The sequence below is a fragment of the Lepisma saccharinum genome, chromosome 21 (assembly GCF_977018435.1).
Source record: "Lepisma saccharinum chromosome 21, izLepSacc3.1, whole genome shotgun sequence".
NCBI lineage: Eukaryota > Metazoa > Arthropoda > Insecta > Zygentoma > Lepismatidae > Lepisma > Lepisma saccharinum.
In genome coordinates, this window is record NC_139249.1 from 37994803 (window position 1) to 38017922 (window position 23120).

The window sequence follows — 23120 nt, forward strand, 5'->3', positions numbered from 1 at the left end:
CATTGCAGGAATATCTACACGATGTTCCTACGTCTATTGTTGATGTGATATTGTGTATAATTGTTTACGAACACTAAAAAATACCAGTGCCAGACTGAACACTACAAGATGTTAGGGGTTCTTTACTGGTTAGGTTTCAAGAACAACTTAATAGTTCGTCTCTCTCGTATTGCAAGAGAATTTTATTTGGAGTGGGATCAAGTGTATGAACACAAACTAGGTCACAATGGTTGCTACATTCAATGGTTTTAATTTTCTTAAAAACACTTAACGTACATTTATTTACATTACCTGAACTACCGTACATATTTTGAATGGTTGCAAAGTGAATATTTCATTGTAAGCTAGTGTATACACTATTGTACGGTTTCTGTTATATATATATATATATTATCCCCTCCCCCAACAGACACACCCTATAGATTAAGTATAACATTTCGTTTTGCCTTAATTACTTAGCAGTGTTTTAAGTGCACAATTCTTTATTTTGGGTCTGCGAAAGCTTGTAGGTTAGTTTAAGTGATAGTCAATGCGTTGTATGTTAGAGGTTAGATGTGCATACTTTAGTTTCGCAATCTCACAATGAAGAATTAGCTCTTGTTGTACTACAAAATCCGTCGCGTGAACATAAAAGCGTGGATTTTGTAATACACTGTTGCAGTCGACTCGTGTGAGTCGATTGCAGTTGGTTCTCCGGCGCAAGGCTGTAAGGTACAAATGGCCTTGCGTCCCTCTTCCAACTGAAAAAAAGAGGCCCTCACAGATGGTAGAGACGTTGACGGCGTTGTGAGGCTTTCCACCAGCATCTTACCTGTACCAAAATTGAACCAGTGTTTTCTTTTCAGTAAAATCTCTTCACCGTCTTCAGCCATTCTTTGGAAGTATCCTACCGTCGCTGCCCTTACAGGGGTTGCTTTCACTGCTTTCACTGCTAAAGTTCTATGCCTTCTATACAAACACTCTCTCTCACACACAAGACATTTAGAAAATATTGCATGGATGAAGGCGGATTTATGTAGCGGCTTACAAAGACTCACAAGAATGCATTAACCTACTGAAGAACACCAAACGCGTGAAGGAACAGGAGCTGGATGAAGATATCCGGTCAGAAGATGTTCTGTGCATCCCCACGTCACCTGCCTCTTTACTATTGCATCTCTAAATACCAATATGGTCAATTTTGTGTTGTTCTGTACTAGGCTAGCAAGTGAACAATTTTCATTTTATATCTATTAAGTAATCCTCTTGCAGGTTAGATTAAGACTTAGGTTTAAGTATCCTATATATTTTTAAAGAATTTAGCCTTTACTGTTCACAAAGCATATTGAAATATACATTATAGAGTGTAAGTCAAAAGTCGCTTTTAACAACACATATAATATGTAAGGAGTTATGCTGGGTACGATTGATCATGATAGAAACAGTTTTGGTCCAGGGGGAACCATAGTTTTGTGTGTCAAGCCGATGTCTGCCATATTGTTGGTCGTCATATTGAATTCAACTCCAAAATTTTAAATAGAAAGGGGGTAATATTATATATTAAATCAGGCTAGAAATTCACGAGAAATGCAGTGGTGAAAGTTTTTCCGACGTATCTTTAACCAGTAAAAAGTTATGGACGCATGCTTGTAACAGTTTTCTCCTTTTTGAGGGTGTCAGAAGAAAGCATTAGAATGCCTCGAATGCTTCAGTAACGCATCGAGATCACACTGACGTCTATGGTGAGATGGTGAGAGGTTCACGTGTCATTGCACATGATTTTAATCACCTACGCCCACAGCGAGTTGAATATTATGATTGGTTGTTTGCGAAGTGTGAGGCTTCCATTGGAATGCAAAGTCCTTCACATTGACGAGGCTAACAATTGTACCAAGCATAGCTTCTGTACGTTGTATAGGGATGTTAGGGAACTTTTGACTCACCCTGTACTATGTTTGTATTTTAAAAATATGATGTATTTCATTTCATTCCATTTCATTTCACACACATTTATTGTGCGCCTGGCAACCCCGAAATTACGCCTAACTGTAAAGGCAACCCACCAAACACCTTGTGTAAGTTAGGTTCCCTAGTATAATGTGTCGTTGTCCTGTAACTTTTGAAATTTTCAGAGGGGGGCGGAACAACTCTATATCCACCACTGCTTTGTACGCCTCAATATCAAGTTTTTAAAACAGGATGTGATGTGTTTTTTCTTTCCCGACTGAACCTTCATCAAGGTTTTTGCCCTATGGCGCATTCCGTGAAAAAGAGCATGAAAATCATAAATGTTGTGCTCTTTGAGTTTTATGTGCTCAGCAACATTCTGAAAGTGTAATATTTTATGAATACAGAAATCACAATTTATATGCACAGTGACAGCTATGGTTTAAGCCTTCATTGGAACGCCGCGTCGGTGTTTTTGACCTAGCTCGAGAGCAAGCCGATCGGACGCGCCTGTTTTTCTGAGAAGCGCTGTTGTCACTTATACTTGAAGTCTTTAGACAACCAACACGAACTGCGACGACGTTACACTCCCAAGGGCTCCACATTGTGCATCTCATTTACCCACGTGGATCTGAGAAGTACTGTCAGTTCCTACAACAGACGCAGTTGGTGGGAAATGTTTGAGGAGAGAATTTACTGGGTTCCACGTGGACTTGACATATGGTTATCAGAGGGAACCTCATCTTTCGGAACTTTCTACTATAAAGTAAAGTGGCGTTTCAGTGAGGACTGGGACTTTATATTGCAAAGGCTGGAACCGCTCGATAAGTAATGCTGGCTACGCCCCTGGTTAGCAAACAGGAGTGACAACGTACCTTGCCGTGCGCGCAAGAGGATTGCAGCTTGGTGACCTCGCAGTATGAACTCTGGCACAAGTGCTTCAGGAGGACCCTAGGCATCATCGCGTTGAACGTCTCGGCGTCTGGAGTCTCGCAGGAGGAGCTGGCGTAGCTGACGGCGGCTTCAATAATGAACGTTGGCACGGCCACCACTGCAAGGGAAGCTTTGGTCAGAAGAAGGATCATTGATTGAATCTGACAAGTGATTTAAATATGAAAATATTAACAGAAATATGTGAACATAACGGAGTCAATTGTTTTAGGAAGAAAATCAAAGTAGGTTAATGTGAGAACTTGTGAAATAATTGATGTGTAACAATGGACGGTTTTGAAATAATTTAATCTTCGTTAAAAATTCTTAAAATAATCGTTTATTTCATCCTTTTGTGTAAAGGGCAAATGAGCATTTTATAATCTTAATTTCGTTACTCTTACTTAGTTTTAAATTATGGCATAAAATCAAAGTAATTCTCCCTCGCTTTCAATGATATAGGATTATTCTAATGGCGTTTAGGAGTGGGGTAATGATGCTACTTGTATATGACATCGTCAAAAGTTCAATGTTGGCATTTCTAATTGTTACCAATTGAAGAGAGAGAGGGAAAGTAAGAATGAAAGGAAGAGACCAAAGAAGCAAGAGAAATAGATACAATCAGAGAGAGAGGAAGAAAGATAGTAAGGTAGAGATGCTGCGCTCTACTCACCTGTTACATTGTGGTAGTACTGTTTCCTCACTGGCTTGCCGTCAAGGAACCGCCTGTAGGACACCGAGCAGACATAAGACCCTATGTCTCTCACAGACGCACTCTTGATCTCCAAGTACCCATTCTTGCTTTGGACCGGGTCAGCTGAAATAGATGATAATTTTAGTTGCCAAGAATGGTTAAATAGCAGCGCAACTCTTTAATTGTTAATAATATGGGTATTTCAAAATATTCGCACACTTTTTTGCATTATAACGATTCGCTCATTGTGATTATTTGTGCGTAAGAAACATTACAGGCCTCACGGAACAAAACGTTATTTAAAAAACTGTCCTGAAGTCCTCTAAGATTCTCTCGCTATATATCTACACATTGCGTATTGCTTATTGATTTGCTTTATTTTACTTCGCTTTTTGTGCCACTTTTGACTAATTTGCGAAGATGGGGATGAGTGATGATGTTATGAAATTGATGAATGGACACTCACAAACATCCATGCCCAGGCCGGTATTCGAACCCGTGAACCCTGCCTTCGTAGTGCGATGTGCTAGAAAGTAAAATACTGGGAAGAATCTATTAGAAACTGTGAATTAAACTGATTTCAAAAAGACGATAATGGCGATTCAGAAGTTAGCAACCAGAATTCTTTGGAGTTGGCAACCTGAATTCTTAGGAGTTGGCAACCTGAATTTTTATAAGTTTGCAACCTGACTACCGTTGGGATTACCACCGTGATTTCCTTGAAGACGTCAAGAATGAGCCTAGTCTTCTCCCTTCCTCCATAGCTAGTCCAAGTCTTAGACTCAGCATACGCCACTGCAGTGGCGAAGCGTCCTATGATGCCAGGAGACCGGGCCTACCCACGCTATTACTCTTTTAAAGGTGTATTTACTTATTTCGTCAAAACATATGTAATGCAATGGAAAAGTTTGGAATTTTCATATATGATAATTACAAAAAAAATCTAACTCTGTCCAGTATACGAACTTTCCACGGAGTGAGGCACATTTGCTGGGGCCTCTTCTCTTCATATTCTGTCGTACGGTCGTATATGCGGGAAACCTAATCTTACGAGTACTGTACATATGATTATAACGTGCTCGTGATGCCGGCCTCGCGGTGTTACCCACTAGGACGAACAGAATATCATCAACACTGCATTTCCGCCAGGGTTGGAAATTTGTGGTGTACCAGCATTTTTTATAAACATTAGCCTGTGTTCGTGCAGAGATATTTCTATTTCATTGTATACATTCTCCATATTTTGTACGAAACTTAGGTTTTCCTTCCTTTCATCGACAAGTGTAAGTGAAATTGAAAATTACGGAGTACTGTAGTTCTGACTTCGTTTTCTGGTCAGAGTGCTGATGGTCTTGTCGATTCACCCAACACCGTAGCGTAAACAGAAAGTCTAAAGAACTTATATGTGTAAAGTAAGTCTTCATACCAAATTATGTAAATTAAAATGCTAGTTACGCCTTATATTTACAAAGTAGTTTTACTTTCACTGGAAATAGAATAATTTATTTTTATCGTGAACGGGGATTCCCTCGCTTGTTCCCTCTCTGTGAAAACTTGCCTCGTGCTCAGGACGCTACAAGAGAGCGTGACTCGGAGCGCGAGGTTCGTGGCGGTAGAGCTTTGTTGGTGATTCGTGTCGTGTGCAGCGATCAGATTTATGCAAGAAGTGCTGGACTGAAATGCAAGAACAACAAGAACAATTGAGTTCTTAATTGAGTGAAGATGTAATCATCGGTCGGTAAGGTAGGACCCACTTTTGTTCTTTCATGTTTCCTTCTTATAACAATCATTTCTAAAATATTTTCAACTATATTTTTCCTTTGCAAGTAGCAGTGGCAAGTGACAGCAAAATATTATAAAAAATTAAAAGTTGTTGAAACTTTATTTAATGCGTTAACACTATCGTCGAATAGATATTACAAGCAGACATTTTTTTATACAGCCGATACAAGCGAAGAGGTAGGCAGTTTCGTTTACCCTGAAGGGATAACAAGAGAAGAGGGCGGTCAATGAGAGTACAATGCAAGGGAAGACTTTTTTGGGTTTAGGTCAAAGAGTGTTATGAGGTTATTGCGCGGGCCATGTCTGTATCAGGTCTGGCGGAACAGACCAGTGTTGTCACATTGGATTGGCAGGAAAGAGCTAAATTGCGCCTAAAAATTGGGATTATATTCTCTCAAGCAACTACATTTATTATAACTTGTTTATATGTTACATAGTAATCTGTCGTGTTGCCGGGTCCCAAACAAAGATCCTATGTTCTACGTATTATCACGTAAAGGTGTCTACTAACACCAGGGGTAGAACATACTAGGATGCGAAGTATACACACTGAATGAGAGAGGTCACCTTTACTTATGTTTTTTCTTGAAAGCCCCGTGGTGGTCATCCTAACACGTTACGAAGCCAGGTGACCTAATTGTGGTCATGCCAATGTTTCCTGATCATCTTTAATTAATTCTCCATACATTCTCATTGTCACGATTAGCATAGAACAGAACAAATAACAGACGAAAATATTCAAAATTTAAATTATGTTTACTTGCACATACAGGTGTCAGAAATTCATTTATCTAGAAAGCCAAGACTGGAATTAACTACAACCATTCATTTAGTTAGACAACACATAACTATGGTGTTTTCCTCGGTGCGAGGAAGTCTTGCTAAAAAAGTAAGTTGGCAGCAGTAGAACGTACCAAACTGACAGTCGCTGAAAGTGCGGAATTCTGTCGTCTGCTCACGGCACAAACGTCAGACTGACCCGAAAATTATCGAGTTCTTCTATCCCTTTTCACCTCAATTGCAAATTAAATAAATAAATTTAGGAAAAAAGGGCTAGAGCACTATTCGTTGGATTTTCGCGATGTCTCATGATTAGGAGGTGTGTGCATAAATCAGGGGTTGAAAAAATACAAACAATTAAAAAACCCGACATGAACTAAAATCTAGATCGATGACATCTGGTGGGCGGGAGGAGAACGTCTAAGACATAATTATCGTACTGATGGCCGGTAACAACACCTTTGAAAAAGTCACGCCACTGAAGCGGCCTGGAGAGACATTGAACCACTCTCCATGACATAGCCCCCCCTTTCCTTTTAGATTTAAGCAACTAATGGAAATTATCGCACTTTTGTGTCTACCCTGCTAGGAATTCTACGCTTCGCCACTGCCACTGATACATACCTATCTACCTACGTGTGTGCTTCCCTTTCATTCCTAGCTTACTATATTTATTCCTCTCTCTGTTTCTGCTTATATCTATTTCATTCTCTTTGTTTCTCTCTTTCTGTTGTTTTCCGTCTCTTTCTGCATTCTCTTTCACTACCTCTTTCTCTCTCTTACTTTGTTTCTCTTTCTGCTTCACCCAATCTTTATGTTTTCTCTTTTCCTATCCCTTTCTCCTTTCCTCGATCATTCCCTTTTTGTATCTCTTCCTATTTCTATCTTTCTCTCCATGTGAGCGTGTGTGTTCGTGTCTACCACCAATTAGAATCATGGTATTAACATGTTCATTGCTGTTGGAAAAATGCTCTGGAAATTGGGCGAATACTACTTCAAGGTGGACCCTCACCTTTTGAGGACGCCCCTGCATGCTATTGCAATGCTTACTAAAAGCATATTCTTTCTTTCCCTCACAAACATACACATCTTTTGAATCTGTTGAAAGTTAAGCTAAATATGTTACCTGTTAATTTTCTTCCAACCAAACCCCAATCCACATTCACAGGTCCAATGGCAACCTCCCCCTGAAATTCCTTCTCATCGTAGCAGGCAATCGCACTTCCGTAGTCTACAAGGAGAGAGTGCTTGTTCCCTTGAAGAGAGTTAGAAAAGAACAAGCATTATTTCCTCTGAAATGTTGATAATTTTAATTATATTAATACTGAGTATTGATTTGACGTTAACATTCCCCATTCTTCATTACATACTTTGATATTTATGATTATACTTCCTTCTTTCGAAGGTAGCTGCCCGTAAATGTCAACAAACATTACAAATAAAAGTACCACTATTAGAAAATAACATGAAAACAAAACATTAACAAAAGGAACCTAACTATTGTCTAACTCACCACAACAAGGTCAGCCAAAAAAGCTGGTACCTTCCAGCATGACATATAAATGTTCTACGATCTCCATCCCTATGGTGGTGCTTGCAGGAGATAATAGATAGATCCCTCCTTCTGATAATAGCACCGTCAAATTCTACATGCCAGTTTTTAGCTCTTGAGAGCATGCTACATATAATCCAGAGCTTTCTCAAGAAGTTACTAGAATCCACTTCCACCTGGATATTTTCAAATACCACACAATTCATATCTCAGAAACATAGCTACTATATCTATAAAATGTAAAAGTTTGTGGCCCCACATGTGGAATAGATACACATTTTATTCAGCATTGATTATTTCTATTGATCTATTCACGAAACTATTGGTAATGTAAATATAAAATTTGATGTGTTTGGGGGACTTGAAATCCAAACCACTGTGTGCCTCCACCGGGCATCGAACCCAGGACCACTTGCTTACAAGGCGACGATATTACCACTACGCCATCTGGTGGAGGACAAAGTTTGGCGCTTTGGCAGACCTATTAAATACAAGTTTATTATGATACGAATTATCTTCAGTTTGTTCGAGACTTTACAGTAAGCAATGGAACGTTCTCTGATCGTTACCAATGGACCATATCGCTACTACAAAGTAACAAAACTTGTGCCGAAAGGCAAAGAAAATAAATGCATATTTTAATGTTCGTTAGGAACTAGTATAGTCGTTTGTAACACTTACCTGTGTCCTGCACGTAGGAGTTATTCCTCAACACAGATTCCAAAAAGGATGCTGGGATCTTCCTCGGGACACCGTGCTTATTCCCACTGCGCCAACGGGTATTCGACTCGTGTTCGGGTTCCTCCCAGTCTTCCCGTAGATCCAGCCGCGGACTGGGCCTGGAGTAATCGGAGCAGTTGTAATTCTCAAGACCTAATCGAAATTCTTCCGGGTCAAGAGACGCCAGGTTTCCAAAGTCATTTAGGGCAGAAGACAGCGAGCACATGCAATTCTCTTCTGCACCGGAGCAGTCTTCTTGGGTTGGATTAGCCAGTGTTGACACTCTTGGGGACGATGTAGTGCCGACTGAAAGTACCACGTGAGATGTTGGGAACTGATTTTGAGAATTGTACTGATCGCCTGATTTTCTCTTCCCGTCCTCCTGGGCGGTATAAATGTCATCTTGCTGGCTGTCTAGTTTCTTGTCGTCACTATAGACATGATCACTAGTCTGATACCCGAAGACCGGAGAACCGTATCTCTGGCTTTTATAGTCATTCCGTTCCTTCGTCAATCTCTTAAGATGGCCACGATCTTCAACTTCGATTTGATGACTATCATCAGGTGGGTTCTTGATTTCTAAAGACTTGTCCTGAAAAGGTGTACGATACTGAGTTTGCTGATCTATCTTAAAATCTTTCAATATTTCTTCATCTCCAAATGCAGGATACGGCTGATACATGCTGTCCTTGTGCAGCATAGTTCTAGGTCCAGTTAACGAATCCTGATGGAAATTCAAACTTTTATGGAGTACATTTGAACTGTCATGGCGGTACCTTAGATTATCACCATCGACATCTTCCTTGGTGTACTTGCTTTCTGGAACTTCGTCATAAAACTCCGACAAGTCCTGAGATCGAGATTGCGATTTTCCATTGCCAAGAGTAACTTGGTCCATATCACCTCGACGCACATTCTTTGACATCTTGTACTTGCTACCGTCTTTATCAACCTCTTCTGTATATTTCTGAAGGTTTTGGTCCCAGAATTGTTCTTCTGAATCTGCAGGATCTTTGATCGTAAGAAGAGTACCGCCATGTGGATCCTCACCTCTGTGAATTGCATCTTGGTCTTCAAACTTCTCGAACGGGAATTCTTGTCTTCGCATCTTTTCTTGGCTGAAACTGTTGCTTGGAAATCCCGACTCTGGGATTCCATGAATTAACATTGGATTAACGTTCCTTTGTCTCGGTGGTTGCACACCGGTTATACTCGAATCGTAACTCAGTCTGGGCTGTGGGTTAGGTTTCAAATCACCCGAAGGCTGCAACCTCAATGTTTCAGGCTTGTTCCTCATTTCAGATACGCTTGAGCTCAGACCAATTGCATGGCTGGATTCCGATTTTGAACGGGTATTCTGCCTACCTTGATAATATTCATGTGGTTTCAGATATTGCTGTTCTTGGCTTACAAACAAATGATGCAAGGCATCTCTACCAGCTGTTAAGGAAATTCCAGATTGATCTCCTAAAGACGTACCTGATCTTGTTTCACCTAGACCACTTCTTCCATCAAACTGTTTACTCTCCTGCTCTGAAAAATGTTTACTTGATGATTCTAACACTTTCTTGTTGATCAACTGGCGTAAGTTTGAATTCTCCTCCAACAATTTCCTAAGGGATTCCTCATCTACGTCTACGTACCTTAATGAGTTAGTATATGGTCCTGAACCTTTCAAAGATTCCAAGTCGTGGCCCATGGTTTGCGTGTGTGTGTTCTTATCTTCAAGGTACTCGCTGTTTAATTCAACTTTTGATCTTGAAAGATAAAGGTTTCGAGGTTGGTATTGTATACCAGATTCAGATGAACGGCCAAGGTGTTCTCCTCGTAAGAGCTCTGTGCCACTCTGTCTTTGCCCATTAGTAAGACTACCCGAAAAAAATCTATTAACTTTTGAAACAGGGCTCATCACATTTGCACTATCTTTTCGTGCAATGACACTTGCAGAATGCCGTGGTAAGCTACCTCTCCATCCATATGGAACAGGACCGATGATGTCTGGAACCGGATCATTTAAAACTGCCCTTCCAGATTGATAAACTGGTTGACTGTTCGATGGAGATTGCAATCCGTGGACATGTCTTTGTGGTTCGTTTTCATCGACTTTGGAACCTTTCAATCTGAAGTCGACTAAGGGCATTTTCTTACCAGAACTAAAGGGTCTCTCGCCCTTTCTGGCTTCTGTCCGCTTAAAAGACGTTACATTTCGGTGTATATCAAACAATGACATGTCGTCTGGTAGTATATCGGAGTCTATCAGAGAATCATCGTATTCCTTATTCTTTTCTTGCAGACCTTGAAGGTGACGAAAATCCTCTTGATTCACCAACATCACTCCTTTCCTTTCTGTTTCTTCTCCGACGCCAGTTCTGATTGGACGCTGTTTCACCTTTGAGAAAGAGACATCGAATCCAGTCCTTGGATTCTTGATTGCTAGTCCCTTTTTCTTCCTTCCACCTGAAGAACTTTGCCTCAAATATCCTTCCCTGTTGGAAATGCCATAACTGCCATTGGGGGCGCAACATGTCACTCCTGAAATGCATATTGAGTGATAAGTTAGCGATAAGTAAAGTCTTGACATCATCGGTAGAATAATTTTGGGTACGACACTAAAAACCATAAGAAACGGGTTCACAAATCTTTGCTCAAACGCAAACTAAATACGAATACGAATACAAACTCTTGCATTTCATTTAAAAAATATCATATTTTCTAAAAGTGTCCTATATATTGATTGATTCGTTTTATTTTACTTTGCTTTTTGTGCCACTTTTGGCTAATTTGTGAACATGGGGATGAGTGATGATGATGAAATTGATGAATAGACATTCACAAACATCAATGCCCAGGCCTGGATTCGAACCTGGGACCCCTGGCGTCGTAGCGCGATGTACTAACCACTCCGCCACGGGGGCCGGCTTATTATCATTATTTTTTTCATTCAGCAAAGCTTCCAGATAAAATGTTCATATTTTAATAATGTACCTACTTACTCACAATCTTATGATCAACTTCGCTTGTTATTAAACATTTTAATGCAGATAAAAAAATAATAAATATAACCATACATCCTCGTCGTCGCGATTAGCCTAAAGAGGCAGGAAAGAGTCGTAAAATATGAAAAATAAAATTACACATTTAACTACATTCTAGAAATTCAGCGAACGACATGCTTGATATCACGTCAATACATAATACATATACTCGTAGCATGTGTTGCAATTACATAATTATGTATAATGGCTAAACAACCCATTATTTTTAAAGTTAAGCCCATCACCGAAAGGATTAGAAATTTCTGAAAGATTAATCTACCTGTGAACTTCTCAGTCGTTTGACGCATATCTTCCTCCTTGGCTTGGACCAGATTCGTGCAGACGATGGACGACATTAGGAGCACACTAAAATGAAATATTACTTCTGTTTAAGAGTACATATTATATCTATCATAGTACAGGTAACAAAGTACACAGGGCGTTTGCGTCCACTTCAAATGTCCTCGCGTTTACTTTCTTAACGTCGAAGAACTGAAGAAAGCCGCCGCCACAAACGTGGGTGGGGATAAATAGCGGGCGAGTTGTTTTCGTCCAATCACACTCAGCCTTCAGTCAATGAGCGCAGCTGTCATTCTGCTCGTCTACTCCACGTGGAGTCTCAGTCAACTTTGCAACTTCAATATGGAGGCCGTGGGAAGGTGGTTGTGGCCGGAGGGACAAGGTGGCGTAGAGTAGATGTGTGCCAACACTGTGCGTTGAATGTGATTGTTGCAGCTGGTGGGCGCGCTCCGTGGACTTCAAAGCCAGCCGGTCGTTAATGTAGCTAGTGCGTCGACTATACAACTTATTACCAAAGGGTAAAACACGGTACATCCTGATTATAAGATGGCAGCGTGAGCCAGCACGCCCCAAGATAGGAAGGATAGAGAATTAGAGAAATAGAAAGTGAAGAGAGAAATGAAGAAATATAAAGAAGGAAATGAAAACAGAAAGAAGTTTGAGAGAGAGAAACAGAACGAAATAAACATAAAGAGAAGGAGAGAGAGAGGAATTGAGAAAGAGAGAGAGAGGAATTGAGAAAGAGAGAGAGAGAGAAAGTGAGAAAGATAAAGAAGAGAGAGAGAGAAAGAGAGAGAGAGAAAGAGAGAGAGAAAGTGAGAATGATAATGAAGAGAGAGAGAGAGAGAGAGAGAAAGTGAGAAAGATAAAGAAGAGAGAGAGAGAGAGAGAAAGCGAGAAAGATAAGTAAGAGAGAAAGAAAGAGCGTGGCAGAAATCAGAGAGAGAGAGAGAAAGAAATGAGACGATGATAAAGGAAAGAAAGACAGTGATATATATAAAAATATAGAATGAGAAAGAGCCAAAGAAAGATAGTAAAATCAACTACAGTGTAACTATTCTTCATGTTTGTACCAAAATTATTTGAAAATCTGAATCCATTTGAAGGGCCAGGGGGAAAAACGATGAATGTTCCTTTGGATAGATTTGCCAGGAAATGAAAAACAAAGTATTTCTTTCCATAAGTACGTTAATATATGCCAAAACAATAATGCGTTTTTCGGGCACTTCTCATCGTTTCTCAACGAAGGCCGTTCTCATTCTTATAGTACAGCTTCTGAACTATCAGATGGCGCTGTGATCTCAAAATGGGCAAAAAATCGACATTCATCGTTTTTCCCCCTGGCCCTTCATTTGCCTACGTAATTAGTAGCATGTACGCTTTGAAATCGAATTGCACTCAACATTTTAATTTTCCATTGAATGATTTAAATGTTAAATTTGGCGCGCCTTTTTTCTTAAACATTTCTCCACTTTGCAAGCAAGAACAGTTTTCTGAATTAGAGAAATGTATTCTGGTTCTGTTCTAGCAATTTATCTAATTGTTCAATTTCAGGTTATCTATAGCATTTTACTCGGCACTCCAGTGCCATTACTTGCACCTGTATAACGAAGAGTCAGTTCTATGTTTTACATGTAAATATCACAGCTTCATTATTTTCTATGGAATAATTTCATGAACAAAATGTGCTCAGGAAAGTACATTAATAACTGCGAATGTAAATATCAGCTTCATGTGCATACATTAATTCCAACAATATTGTCGTTACATTTAATTATCATTTCTCATAGACTTTTACATTTGAATTATAGGACTTTATCTATCAAGATAGACTGGCATTCATTATAAAACATACCCAAACTTAATCTATATCTAAGATAACCCCAGATCCCATTAACATCCCATTTTGAAATTTTGTACAGTTATTGAGTAATAGTTTATGCATGGCACAATTTTTTTGAAAAAAATTAAAATACCCTTTTTTGAGAAAATGACTAACCAAATTTTGATTACATCACCTTCAATTATTTATTATTCACACAGGCATGTAATATATCACGTGAAATGACTCTTCAAGACCTTTCCAACCGTAACGTACCTACAGTATGTGGGATCGAATCTGGGTAGTGTGGCAAACTCATCATTCAACCCCAACTAATGGCATACTCGCTGCTCATGGATAGCTTAATGGCAACGTGCGAGAGGTAACAATTGTACACATAAATGGCGAAACACAACACTTGAGGTTTATATCCTGAAAGACTGGATCAGCATGGTAAGTGGAAAAGTATACCTGCTCTGCCTGGAGATGCAAGTTTGGCGGTGAGCGATTATGACCGTGACTGCACTGTACGTGGTGAGTTTGACTTGCAACTAGCTCCAACGCTTCCTCGCTCAATCCTCCTTCTGCCCCTCTCAACGTTTGTTCTCAAACTGCCCCATGACCTCTATCCTCCCAGACATTTATTATGATCGATTTTACTAAGCAAATGCAGAGTCAGTTACCCCTATCTTCTTCCTGGTTTCGCCTGTTTACATGTTCACGCCTCTGATGACCAGGAAGAGCTTAGGTAATGTCTGACACTGCATTCCTGTCTGGAAAAGGATAGCCAGTGTCTGGGATTTGGAAGTTCATTATATTGATATTTCTAATTATTTATACATCGTTACGCAACGGTGTCTGAATCACTTCTATAGGTGACCTGATTGCAGAAATATTGCAAATTAAAATATGGTAAAGGAAATCGTACATTTTGCATTCCTGTAATTTCGAAAATAAAAGAGATATGGATCTGCGATTTTTGTTACTGCCTCAGGCGACCCTTTCAGCATATTTCAAAATAATCAAATGTGAGTTTGAAAATGTTTCTTCATTAATCAGTTACACATATATTATTATTCAAATAAAAAAAGTCGTTATTTTCCCAGTATTTTATTTTCAAATTTCTACAGAGCACCTAGCACTAATTAAATAAATAAATGCTGCCTATTTATAATAGTTGAATTGCAAGAATAATAGGAAACATTTCTCATGAAGACACAAATAGATTCTCTAAACTTACCTTAAACTAATAAGATGTATTGTAGCCCTGGCCGACCCATCTTTGAACATTATGTGTCTTCATCTGCAAAATTTTAGAGAAAATGCCCAGTCAGTGAACAAGTAAAATATGTAGGCCGTGCGACTAAGGGGAAAATTGTTACACTATATGATAAAAGCATGAGACTTGGTACAATTAATTGTTGTAACATTTAAGTTATCTTCAGTCTTCTTGTCATCTTGAAAAGAGTCCGCCACACTTCATATATTTCTTTTTATATTTGATTTGATTTCATACACCTATCAATGTCTGGTTTTTCACAGAAATGTAAAAAAATGTAAACTTAATAAACATAATAAATGAATAAGGCATTTTTTAAAAAAATAAATAAAATAGTAGTTTTAAGGAAAATCACATTTAGTGAGACTAACGGGAATATCTGGAAATATACAGTACGCTGGACCTTCCAGGTGTGGGGGAAAATCTTGCCCGCACTGCATTTTGAAAATTTCTAGAATGTGAATTTGGGAACTGATCAATGAAAGAAAATGATCGAACAAGAAATCCAAAACATTTTTTTTTGTAAATAATTTTCACCATTTTTGTGTTATCAATTAAATGAAGATGTGCTTTTTCAGTTTAAAATAATAATAAAATGATAATCTATAAATTTCAATCACTCACCTTTTTACATTGTTTTAAAATAATATGTATTACATTAAAATAATACACATATAAACTTTCATAAAAGGTAACTGAACTGATTGTACAATACAGGATGTTCTGTAAAAAAAAGGACGTTTGGCAAACCTAAGACAAGGAAACTCTCATGTCACCTCCTGGACATGTTATTGATAAGTTAGGTTTGTTCAGTTATTTTCATTAGTTATTCATTTAGAATTCTGAAAGTTGTAAAAAATAATAATATACAGGTTGATTCAAATGTCGTCTTACATAGCATACATACGAGTATTTTAAGCAGTTTTGTGGTTACACATGTTCAATATGACCCCCGTTGTTGTGAATGCACATGTCAATGCGTTTGACCCACTCAGCTTGCCCTTCTTGTAAAATATATTTATGATAGATTACAATCTAAGATCTGTCAAGACAGTGAGTGTGCCATGTATGTATGTCGATTTTTGAATCACCTTGTAGTTATTGAGCAACGAGAAGTATCTTTACCATATGACCACATTGCATCCGGTTCGGCCGAACTACTACTCTGCCGTTTTCTTCGGAGTTCGTGCGATGTGGTGGTTAGTCACATTGTATCAGGAAAATCGTTACTGTTCTAGTAGAGTTTCATTTGCAGAATGTATAGAAATGACCAACGAAATTTCCCTATTGGATTTTGAATGATATTTTGGAAGATTTTATTTTATTTTTGTATATATTTAATAACGAAAAATCGCCGTTAGTCAAATATATATATATATAAATAGTACAGAGCACTATACTTCTGGGGAATTCGGCCGAAAAAGAAACAAAATCGGTGATCGGTGAAACACGGCCCTGCACGCCAGTTCGGCTACAGTGTGACCAGCTACACTTAATTTACATTGTACTTCATCGTTTTTTCGGCCGTGAATGAAAGTATATATAAGTTCGTCCGAAACCAAATTCAATGTGACCATACACATAGCGTTGCCTCGATTTTTACAGTATAAAATAGATTTACGTATAGTGGCACGTTACTTAATTATTTAACTCAATAAATTTCTGACATGATTCCGAATAAATGTTTAAGAAAAATCTAATGTGGAAGGTTCAGATTCTATTGTAGTTAGGTTGGGTCCGATTTTTTATTTACAGTATGAGAAAAATACTTCATTGAAACTTAACAAGTTGTACTGAATGATTGTCACTGTTTTACACTACCTTAAACACACCATCAATATGTTTTATTATTAATATTGTGATTTCAACATTTCCTTCGAGGACATTTTATTCACTACTCCAAAATTATGTCATTCAAGCAATGTTGGTTGTGTACTGCCAATGATGTTGTTATGGTCGAATAAAAATTAATCCACGCCATACGTTTCCTACACAGTAATCAAGATTCTACAGCTTTGCTTAAATGTTTTAACTAACAAAATATCCCTTGAACACAATTCAATAAAGCACAACACTATAGGAATTGATATACAGATGTCAAAATTTACTTGATCTCAGGATTGTGAATTTAAATACGCAATGCCCTGAAGCTATAAACCAAATTGTAATGTATTGAACAATGTGTAATGTCTAAATTATCAAATATTTGTATGATTAGCTTACCTGGACGTAGCTCTTGCAAGGAATGCATAAGTTATTCATTTTCATATTATAAAATCATAGAATATTTGTGAAATGTGAATGAAAATTACTAGAACACTAATTGATCCTCAGAAACATCTTAATGTGACTGCGGGATTTTTTCGCAGTTTCGGAAGTCGCGAGTAAATGTCAATAAAAACAATGGGAGCAATTCAATAAGAACGAGAGCATAGAAAGCACAAGCCACCACAGAACGTCTAGCAGAAAGATTGAACAGCTAAGTTTTAAAAGCGAAACTCAATTTCGTTTGCTTGTGGCGCCAACATTGAGCACCAACTGAACTACTAGTAGTTTAAAGAAATACGTATCTTTTTCTTATCAGATTGAATTGGTCAGGCGTTACTATTTTCTTGTCTTAAAGAAATATAAAAAGTACATAAATGATTACTCAGAGGCGAAATAAATAAATAACACAACTCTTTAATGGATACTTTTAATGTGACACATAATTACACAGAGAATGTTATTTATAATACAGGATAAAGTGGAAAAACGTCAACGTGGGCACACCATGTAGCATGCAAAACATACAAGCTATATTCAATCCCACACCACACATTCTGCATTAGGCATGACTCCTACAATTGCTTGTGTGATGCGCTGTCACAAGATCGAAATATCTGGAACTGCTGTTTTGTAGGGTCGCGTGGACTGTATGGAATATGCGTACAAACAAAATTCGTCGACTTTGAGTTCGGAGGAAAGTGAAGAGGGGTGAGAGTAATACCACAGATAAGGCTATATAAGCAGATCTGGAACGAAGGCAGGAAAACCGGTGCACTGACCTCCCTTATCTGTGGTAATACCTGCGACCCTGAAAGTGTCAGGTGTCGTGGAATTTGCGTACATAGCAAATACTATGTTTGTATCGAAGACAGAATTTTGATTTTTGGATTCGATAGTACTTCGCTGGAATCGAGTAAAACAGTTTTAATTGAACTAATCTTTAAACTTTTTTTCAAATCTTACCCAAACCTAAAGTTTTCATAACAGGCCCGTACACAGCATTTTTTGAGGGGGGGGGGGGCAGACCCATAGACGAATTTTCATAAATTTTCTCTCATATCATATTATACACCGTGTGTATATATATGTGTGGGGGGAGGGGATGTATAGGAGAGGGTGGGTAGAGAAATTTGCTCATTTTGTTGCGAAATGTTGAAGAACAGCATTTTCTAACCTATATGTATGCAACTACGTGACAAATATTTGCAGTTGACACTGACATTTGTTTCTGACAGAGAGCGGAAAAAAAGTGTATGATACGAGTAGACTAGATGTGTGCATAATGCAAACAATTCAAATAGTCTACGAAAAGCAACACATGTGTATGGGGATGATAGATGAGGGTTACACCCATTTTGCTAAGTCCCTGACTTTTCCAGGTATTTTAAATAACTGTGTAATGATTTAGCATTCTAAATAAGAGTTACACTTCAACTTTGTAAGTTAATCAAATGAATCACGTTTGTTGAACATTTCTGATAATAAATTAAGAATAAAATGAAAGAACCTTTTTATAAGCAATATTACACAAAAAGGAAGATTGTTGGGTAGATAAAACGAAACGTGTTTCCGCTTACAAATTCTGCCAAGCAAAAGTAATTTAATTCTCCCGACTTTTCCAGGTTTTAAAAGCTTTCTTAAAAAAATAATTTGTTTCCAAAGACCTCAGTCCTAACCTTGTATTCCTGAGTCCTCCAGTTGTCCAGGGCTTTGAAGTCAGTGCAAACCCTGTAAATAAATTATCTCAAGGGAACGGCTAAGTGACTTCGCCCTGGCAGTGTGTCTGCTGGCGTAATATTGTTTCTATGGTGGATTTTCGCTTTGAGAATTTTATGCGGCAGTAAAAATAAATGGCAGTGGCAACCAAGAAGCTATTAAATGGGGTTGCATACACTTGGGATAGAAAATGCCACTTTTAACGACTCGTAGAATCGAAATTTTTGGCCTTGATGTCCTCTGCACACTGTGAAAGTTGCCTGTTGTACGGTCACACCACTGTGTATTTATGTTCAAGACAATTACAAGTAGAAAAGAAGAAAAGTTGTAGTAAAACAAATTCCGTTTGACAGAATTTCGTAAATAATAATGTACTTAATTTCTTGAGTGTTTTGGACAAGTACTTCAGGCAATTTCTTACCCCAAAAATCTAGCAACGATTCTGCTGTGAAGTGGATTCTCCTATTTACATAATATTAATTAACCCTAAGCCATTGAGTGGCAGAATGGACATCAGTTGAAGAAAAACCCTGATGGTGAAAGAACACGAAGTTTTTTTCCCCCTTGAGCTCAGTGGTGGCGAAAAGGGATCGCAGACTGTGCGGTGCGGGTGGAGAGCTAAATTCCCCTTATATGGTTGGTTTTGTATTGCAGTCATTGAGGAACCTTTCTTCCATAATGTAAAGAGTATAGAAAATTCCCCTCTATTCTAATTATGTTAAACATAACCATTCAATAATCAAGGGATTCCTACTTGTCAAGTGTCAAACAACTGTTTTTGACTAATAAAAAGTTCAGACAATTTTAATAATGTACATAGTATTCTACAGAAAGTCCTACATAACCAGTACAATGTCTGTAGTGGCGCAAGAGTCTTTCTTCCCTTTTAGCAAGTAGTGTCCGAGTCAAGACGAAAAAGTCGGGACATGGATTAAAGGGAATGACTATCCCGACTAAGTCGTAACGTCTGATATCCTTGCATCAATGGTTATAGAACTAAAATAGCCCAATATTGCAGACTGCAAACTTCTAGAGCCTGCCTCTGTCCAAAAACAACCTATTCATTTGTGCAAGGACAAAATCGAAATTCATACAAAATTTTAAAAACCATCAACGTAATTCTTGTTTTTATAAGTTCAAATTAAAAGTTTTTATGGCTCGATGGGAGGGGGGGGGGGCTATGGCACCCCTCCCCCTTGGGTACGGGCCTGTTTCATAAGTTACCAAAGCATTGCTTCTTAAAAAAACTACAACTTGGCGAACAGAACCGGCAGCCAAAAAGAGCAAGATGTAACCAAAATCGAGAATTAAATCTATCTATAAAAACTTTGAAATGTGTAATGATAAAATAAATTTTCTTCAAATTTTGCGTACAGAGTGAAGCTGTAGTGAAATATGTATTTAAAAAATATTTATCATATAATTAACATTGCTCCAAAGTGTGAATTTTCTGAAACAATATTTTTTGTGAAAGAAGCTTGCTGTCTCTTCAAAGTTAATAATTGAAAATCTATCATTAAAAGAAACTTTGAAATTTGTAATGGCATAACAAAATGTATTCAACCAATTCGTGTATTGCTTACTTTTCGAAATAATAATAATAAAAAAATCAACTTGTAAATCACCATTTCTGAACCCCACAGGTTCTACAATAGGTTCCACTACACAACTTTCAGTACTAAGTATGGGTAAAGCGTGAAGGGAAAGTTTGTAAAACGACAAGTAGCAAATGACCTTCTTGCGCTCAGACGCACACAAATTCCAATTCACGAACCTGCCACTTCAAGCAAGGTAGGTGTTAGTGCCTGTTGTCCTTTCCCTGTACTCAAAGTCGACGAATTTTTCTTGTACGTCCCTGACAACGTTTTGTACAAATCACATCATTAACATACTCCCCTCGCTCCAAAAAATCCAGGGCAGAATGTTTCTCATTGGATCATCTCTGCCAATCCACCGATTTTGTCATTGTTTCATAAACATGATTTAACGAGCCCAAAATGTTTATAGTATACCGATTTATTAATTGCAAGAAATGAAGGGACGGAATCAATAAGGCATGTTGCAAGTATCCTACTCTAACGAAGAATATCTCCTTGCCAAGTGGGAATTCAAACGAACATGCTCCATCGACTTAGCATTATGAAGATATTGTTTCTCTTGGTAGTTTAATCTGATGACACCATGTATGCTTTAGAATTACTTGAGCGTACCATTTATAACTTGTAGTATTAATTTTCTGGACCTCAACCATTCGATTCCTTTCTTATTTGATAATAAAAAATTCAATATTGTTGCGTCATTCTGCACCCGAGCCTTGACAGGAGGAGATACAGTTACGCACCAATTGTGCATTTATTTCAATATCGCCCGAATGGGCACTGCTAGTAAACGAAAAACCTGGGTGTATCCAAGAGCATGAATTTCTCCCCATCTTGCAAGTGGAAGCGTTTTTTTATGTTGATTGTTTGAAAAAATATGATGAATAATAATTTTCGGAATCTCATGTATTCCTTATGGGGAATCGACTTCAACATCAAGTTACGGCTAATCAAATGCAAGTTCCGACTTTTCCGCTGGTGAAATTCATCTTCAAACTGCCCTAGCTTCCCGTTGACATATCTTTCTATTCCATCGGGAGTTTTATATTCCCAAGAGAACGAATCAAATCATACTCCCATATGATCAAGGCCGAGTCTGCAGTAAGAATAAGCGTCAAATTTGCTCCTGCCACGTAATTCGTCTGCTAAGAGGACATTACAAATCTTAAGAACAGATTAAGACGAGAGAAATGCAAGTTTATGATTAGTGGGAATGAATGTACAGTTAATTTAGAACCTTTTTCTTTAGAAAGCATTTAGCGATATTATTTTAATGCTTACAGAACCTAACCTAACTACGAGAGCATTTAGGTTCATTATTAGAAAAATACTGAGGGACCTAATCTTAAAACATTTTTGTGAAAGTAATCGCCACAACTTCACAGTATGTGTTACAGACGTAATTGGATACATAGCATGATGAAATCACGATAAAACAAAGACCGAGTCTACTTCCACGTGCATCTTTTTTGAGGTTCCAGCAGAAAAAGAACGTGGCAGCAGACACTACCTTTAATTTTGTAGTCTACGTATGTGTAGAGTCCAGCGCAGATATTTCTGCCGTGCGATGCGCGAAACAACTAAAGAAGCAGTGTTGCTAATGGAGCAGATAGAAAAATCGCTGCAGTGCGCCGATGCACAGCTGTTACGTACAACAATAAAATTAGAGAATTCAGGTCTATCTAACGTTGAGTTTTAAACGTCATGCATTATACCAGGACTAGGATTAATATGTACTAACAAGTGGCTTTGTATGTAGCTACATACATATTGACTAAAAATTCGCAAAATATGAACTAACACATAAGTAAAATTACCAAAAATGCCGCAAAGAAGACTTCTTAATACGATTCCTTATTTGAGTGATTTCAAACAAAAATATATGTATATATATATATATTATTTTTCATTGCATTAATGACTGGTGGCGTTCTAACTTTTCACTCCCAAAACCCGTATACACTGGTATGGAACTGCAACGGCAGATAATAACATGCCAACGTGTTAAACCGCTACAATTGCACCATAACACTCCTCCTCAAGCAGTATTATTATTTCCTCTCTGAGATCGGAGACAGTCGGTTGCCTTTGTTGTACATTTACAAAGGATGCCGGCTACCGCAACAATAACAAGTACATATACTGCCACTAGATGATAAGCTGCGCGGCTTTTTCTTTTGTTATGAACCAGGGCCGGCGCTAGTCATTTTGCCTCCCTGGGAGGTGGCGGCAGATGCCGCTCTATTTCGAACCCCCCCCCCCCCCCCGGTCATTACGCAGCAACGGAAAATTGAAAATCAATATATTCCTAACTAAAACATCAAAATATAAAATAAATAATGAGACTTCTTATGCTATTTCAATACTATTCAGCGCAAAAGAATATCTCGCTCGATCACAGTTTTCAATAGGCTTATTTTTTTCTTCTCTTCAAATTTTGACGCTCTGGGCGATGGCACGGTTCGCCCTCCCTTTCCACCGGCCCTGCTATGAACTTGGTCACCCATCAAAGCGTGGCAATTTTAACACAGAAAACAATATGTATCGCATTAAGCAGCAAAAATGACAGCCTCCTCTATGCAATTTCTACAAGAACACGTGGCGGAGCCAGAGTTGAAATGATGTTGGAGCCACATAATTTATTTATTTTGAATAATTCCAAAATTATGAAATATGAACAATTTGTGAATTAAACCTGTTGAAATATGTAAAATTAAG

At 38.2% G+C, this 23120-nt stretch overlaps 1 protein-coding gene across 1 annotated transcript in view; it reads right to left on the minus strand.

Annotated features, from left to right (window-relative positions):
- Positions 1-17257, minus strand: part of LOC146003907 (uncharacterized) — a 65634-nt gene extending 48377 nt beyond the window's left edge. Inside the window, exons 1-7 of the mRNA XM_083142389.1 lie at positions 17044-17257; positions 14782-14844; positions 11700-11785; positions 8346-10916; positions 7239-7367; positions 3530-3673; positions 2802-2977 (exon numbers count right to left, since the gene is read on the minus strand). Coding sequence (XP_082998515.1) covers positions 2802-2977; positions 3530-3673; positions 7239-7367; positions 8346-10916; positions 11700-11785; positions 14782-14831 — 3156 coding nt within the window. The 5' untranslated portion in view covers positions 14832-14844; positions 17044-17257. The remainder of the gene's footprint in view (positions 1-2801; positions 2978-3529; positions 3674-7238; positions 7368-8345; positions 10917-11699; positions 11786-14781; positions 14845-17043) is intronic.
- Positions 17258-23120: the final 5863 nt, after the last annotated feature.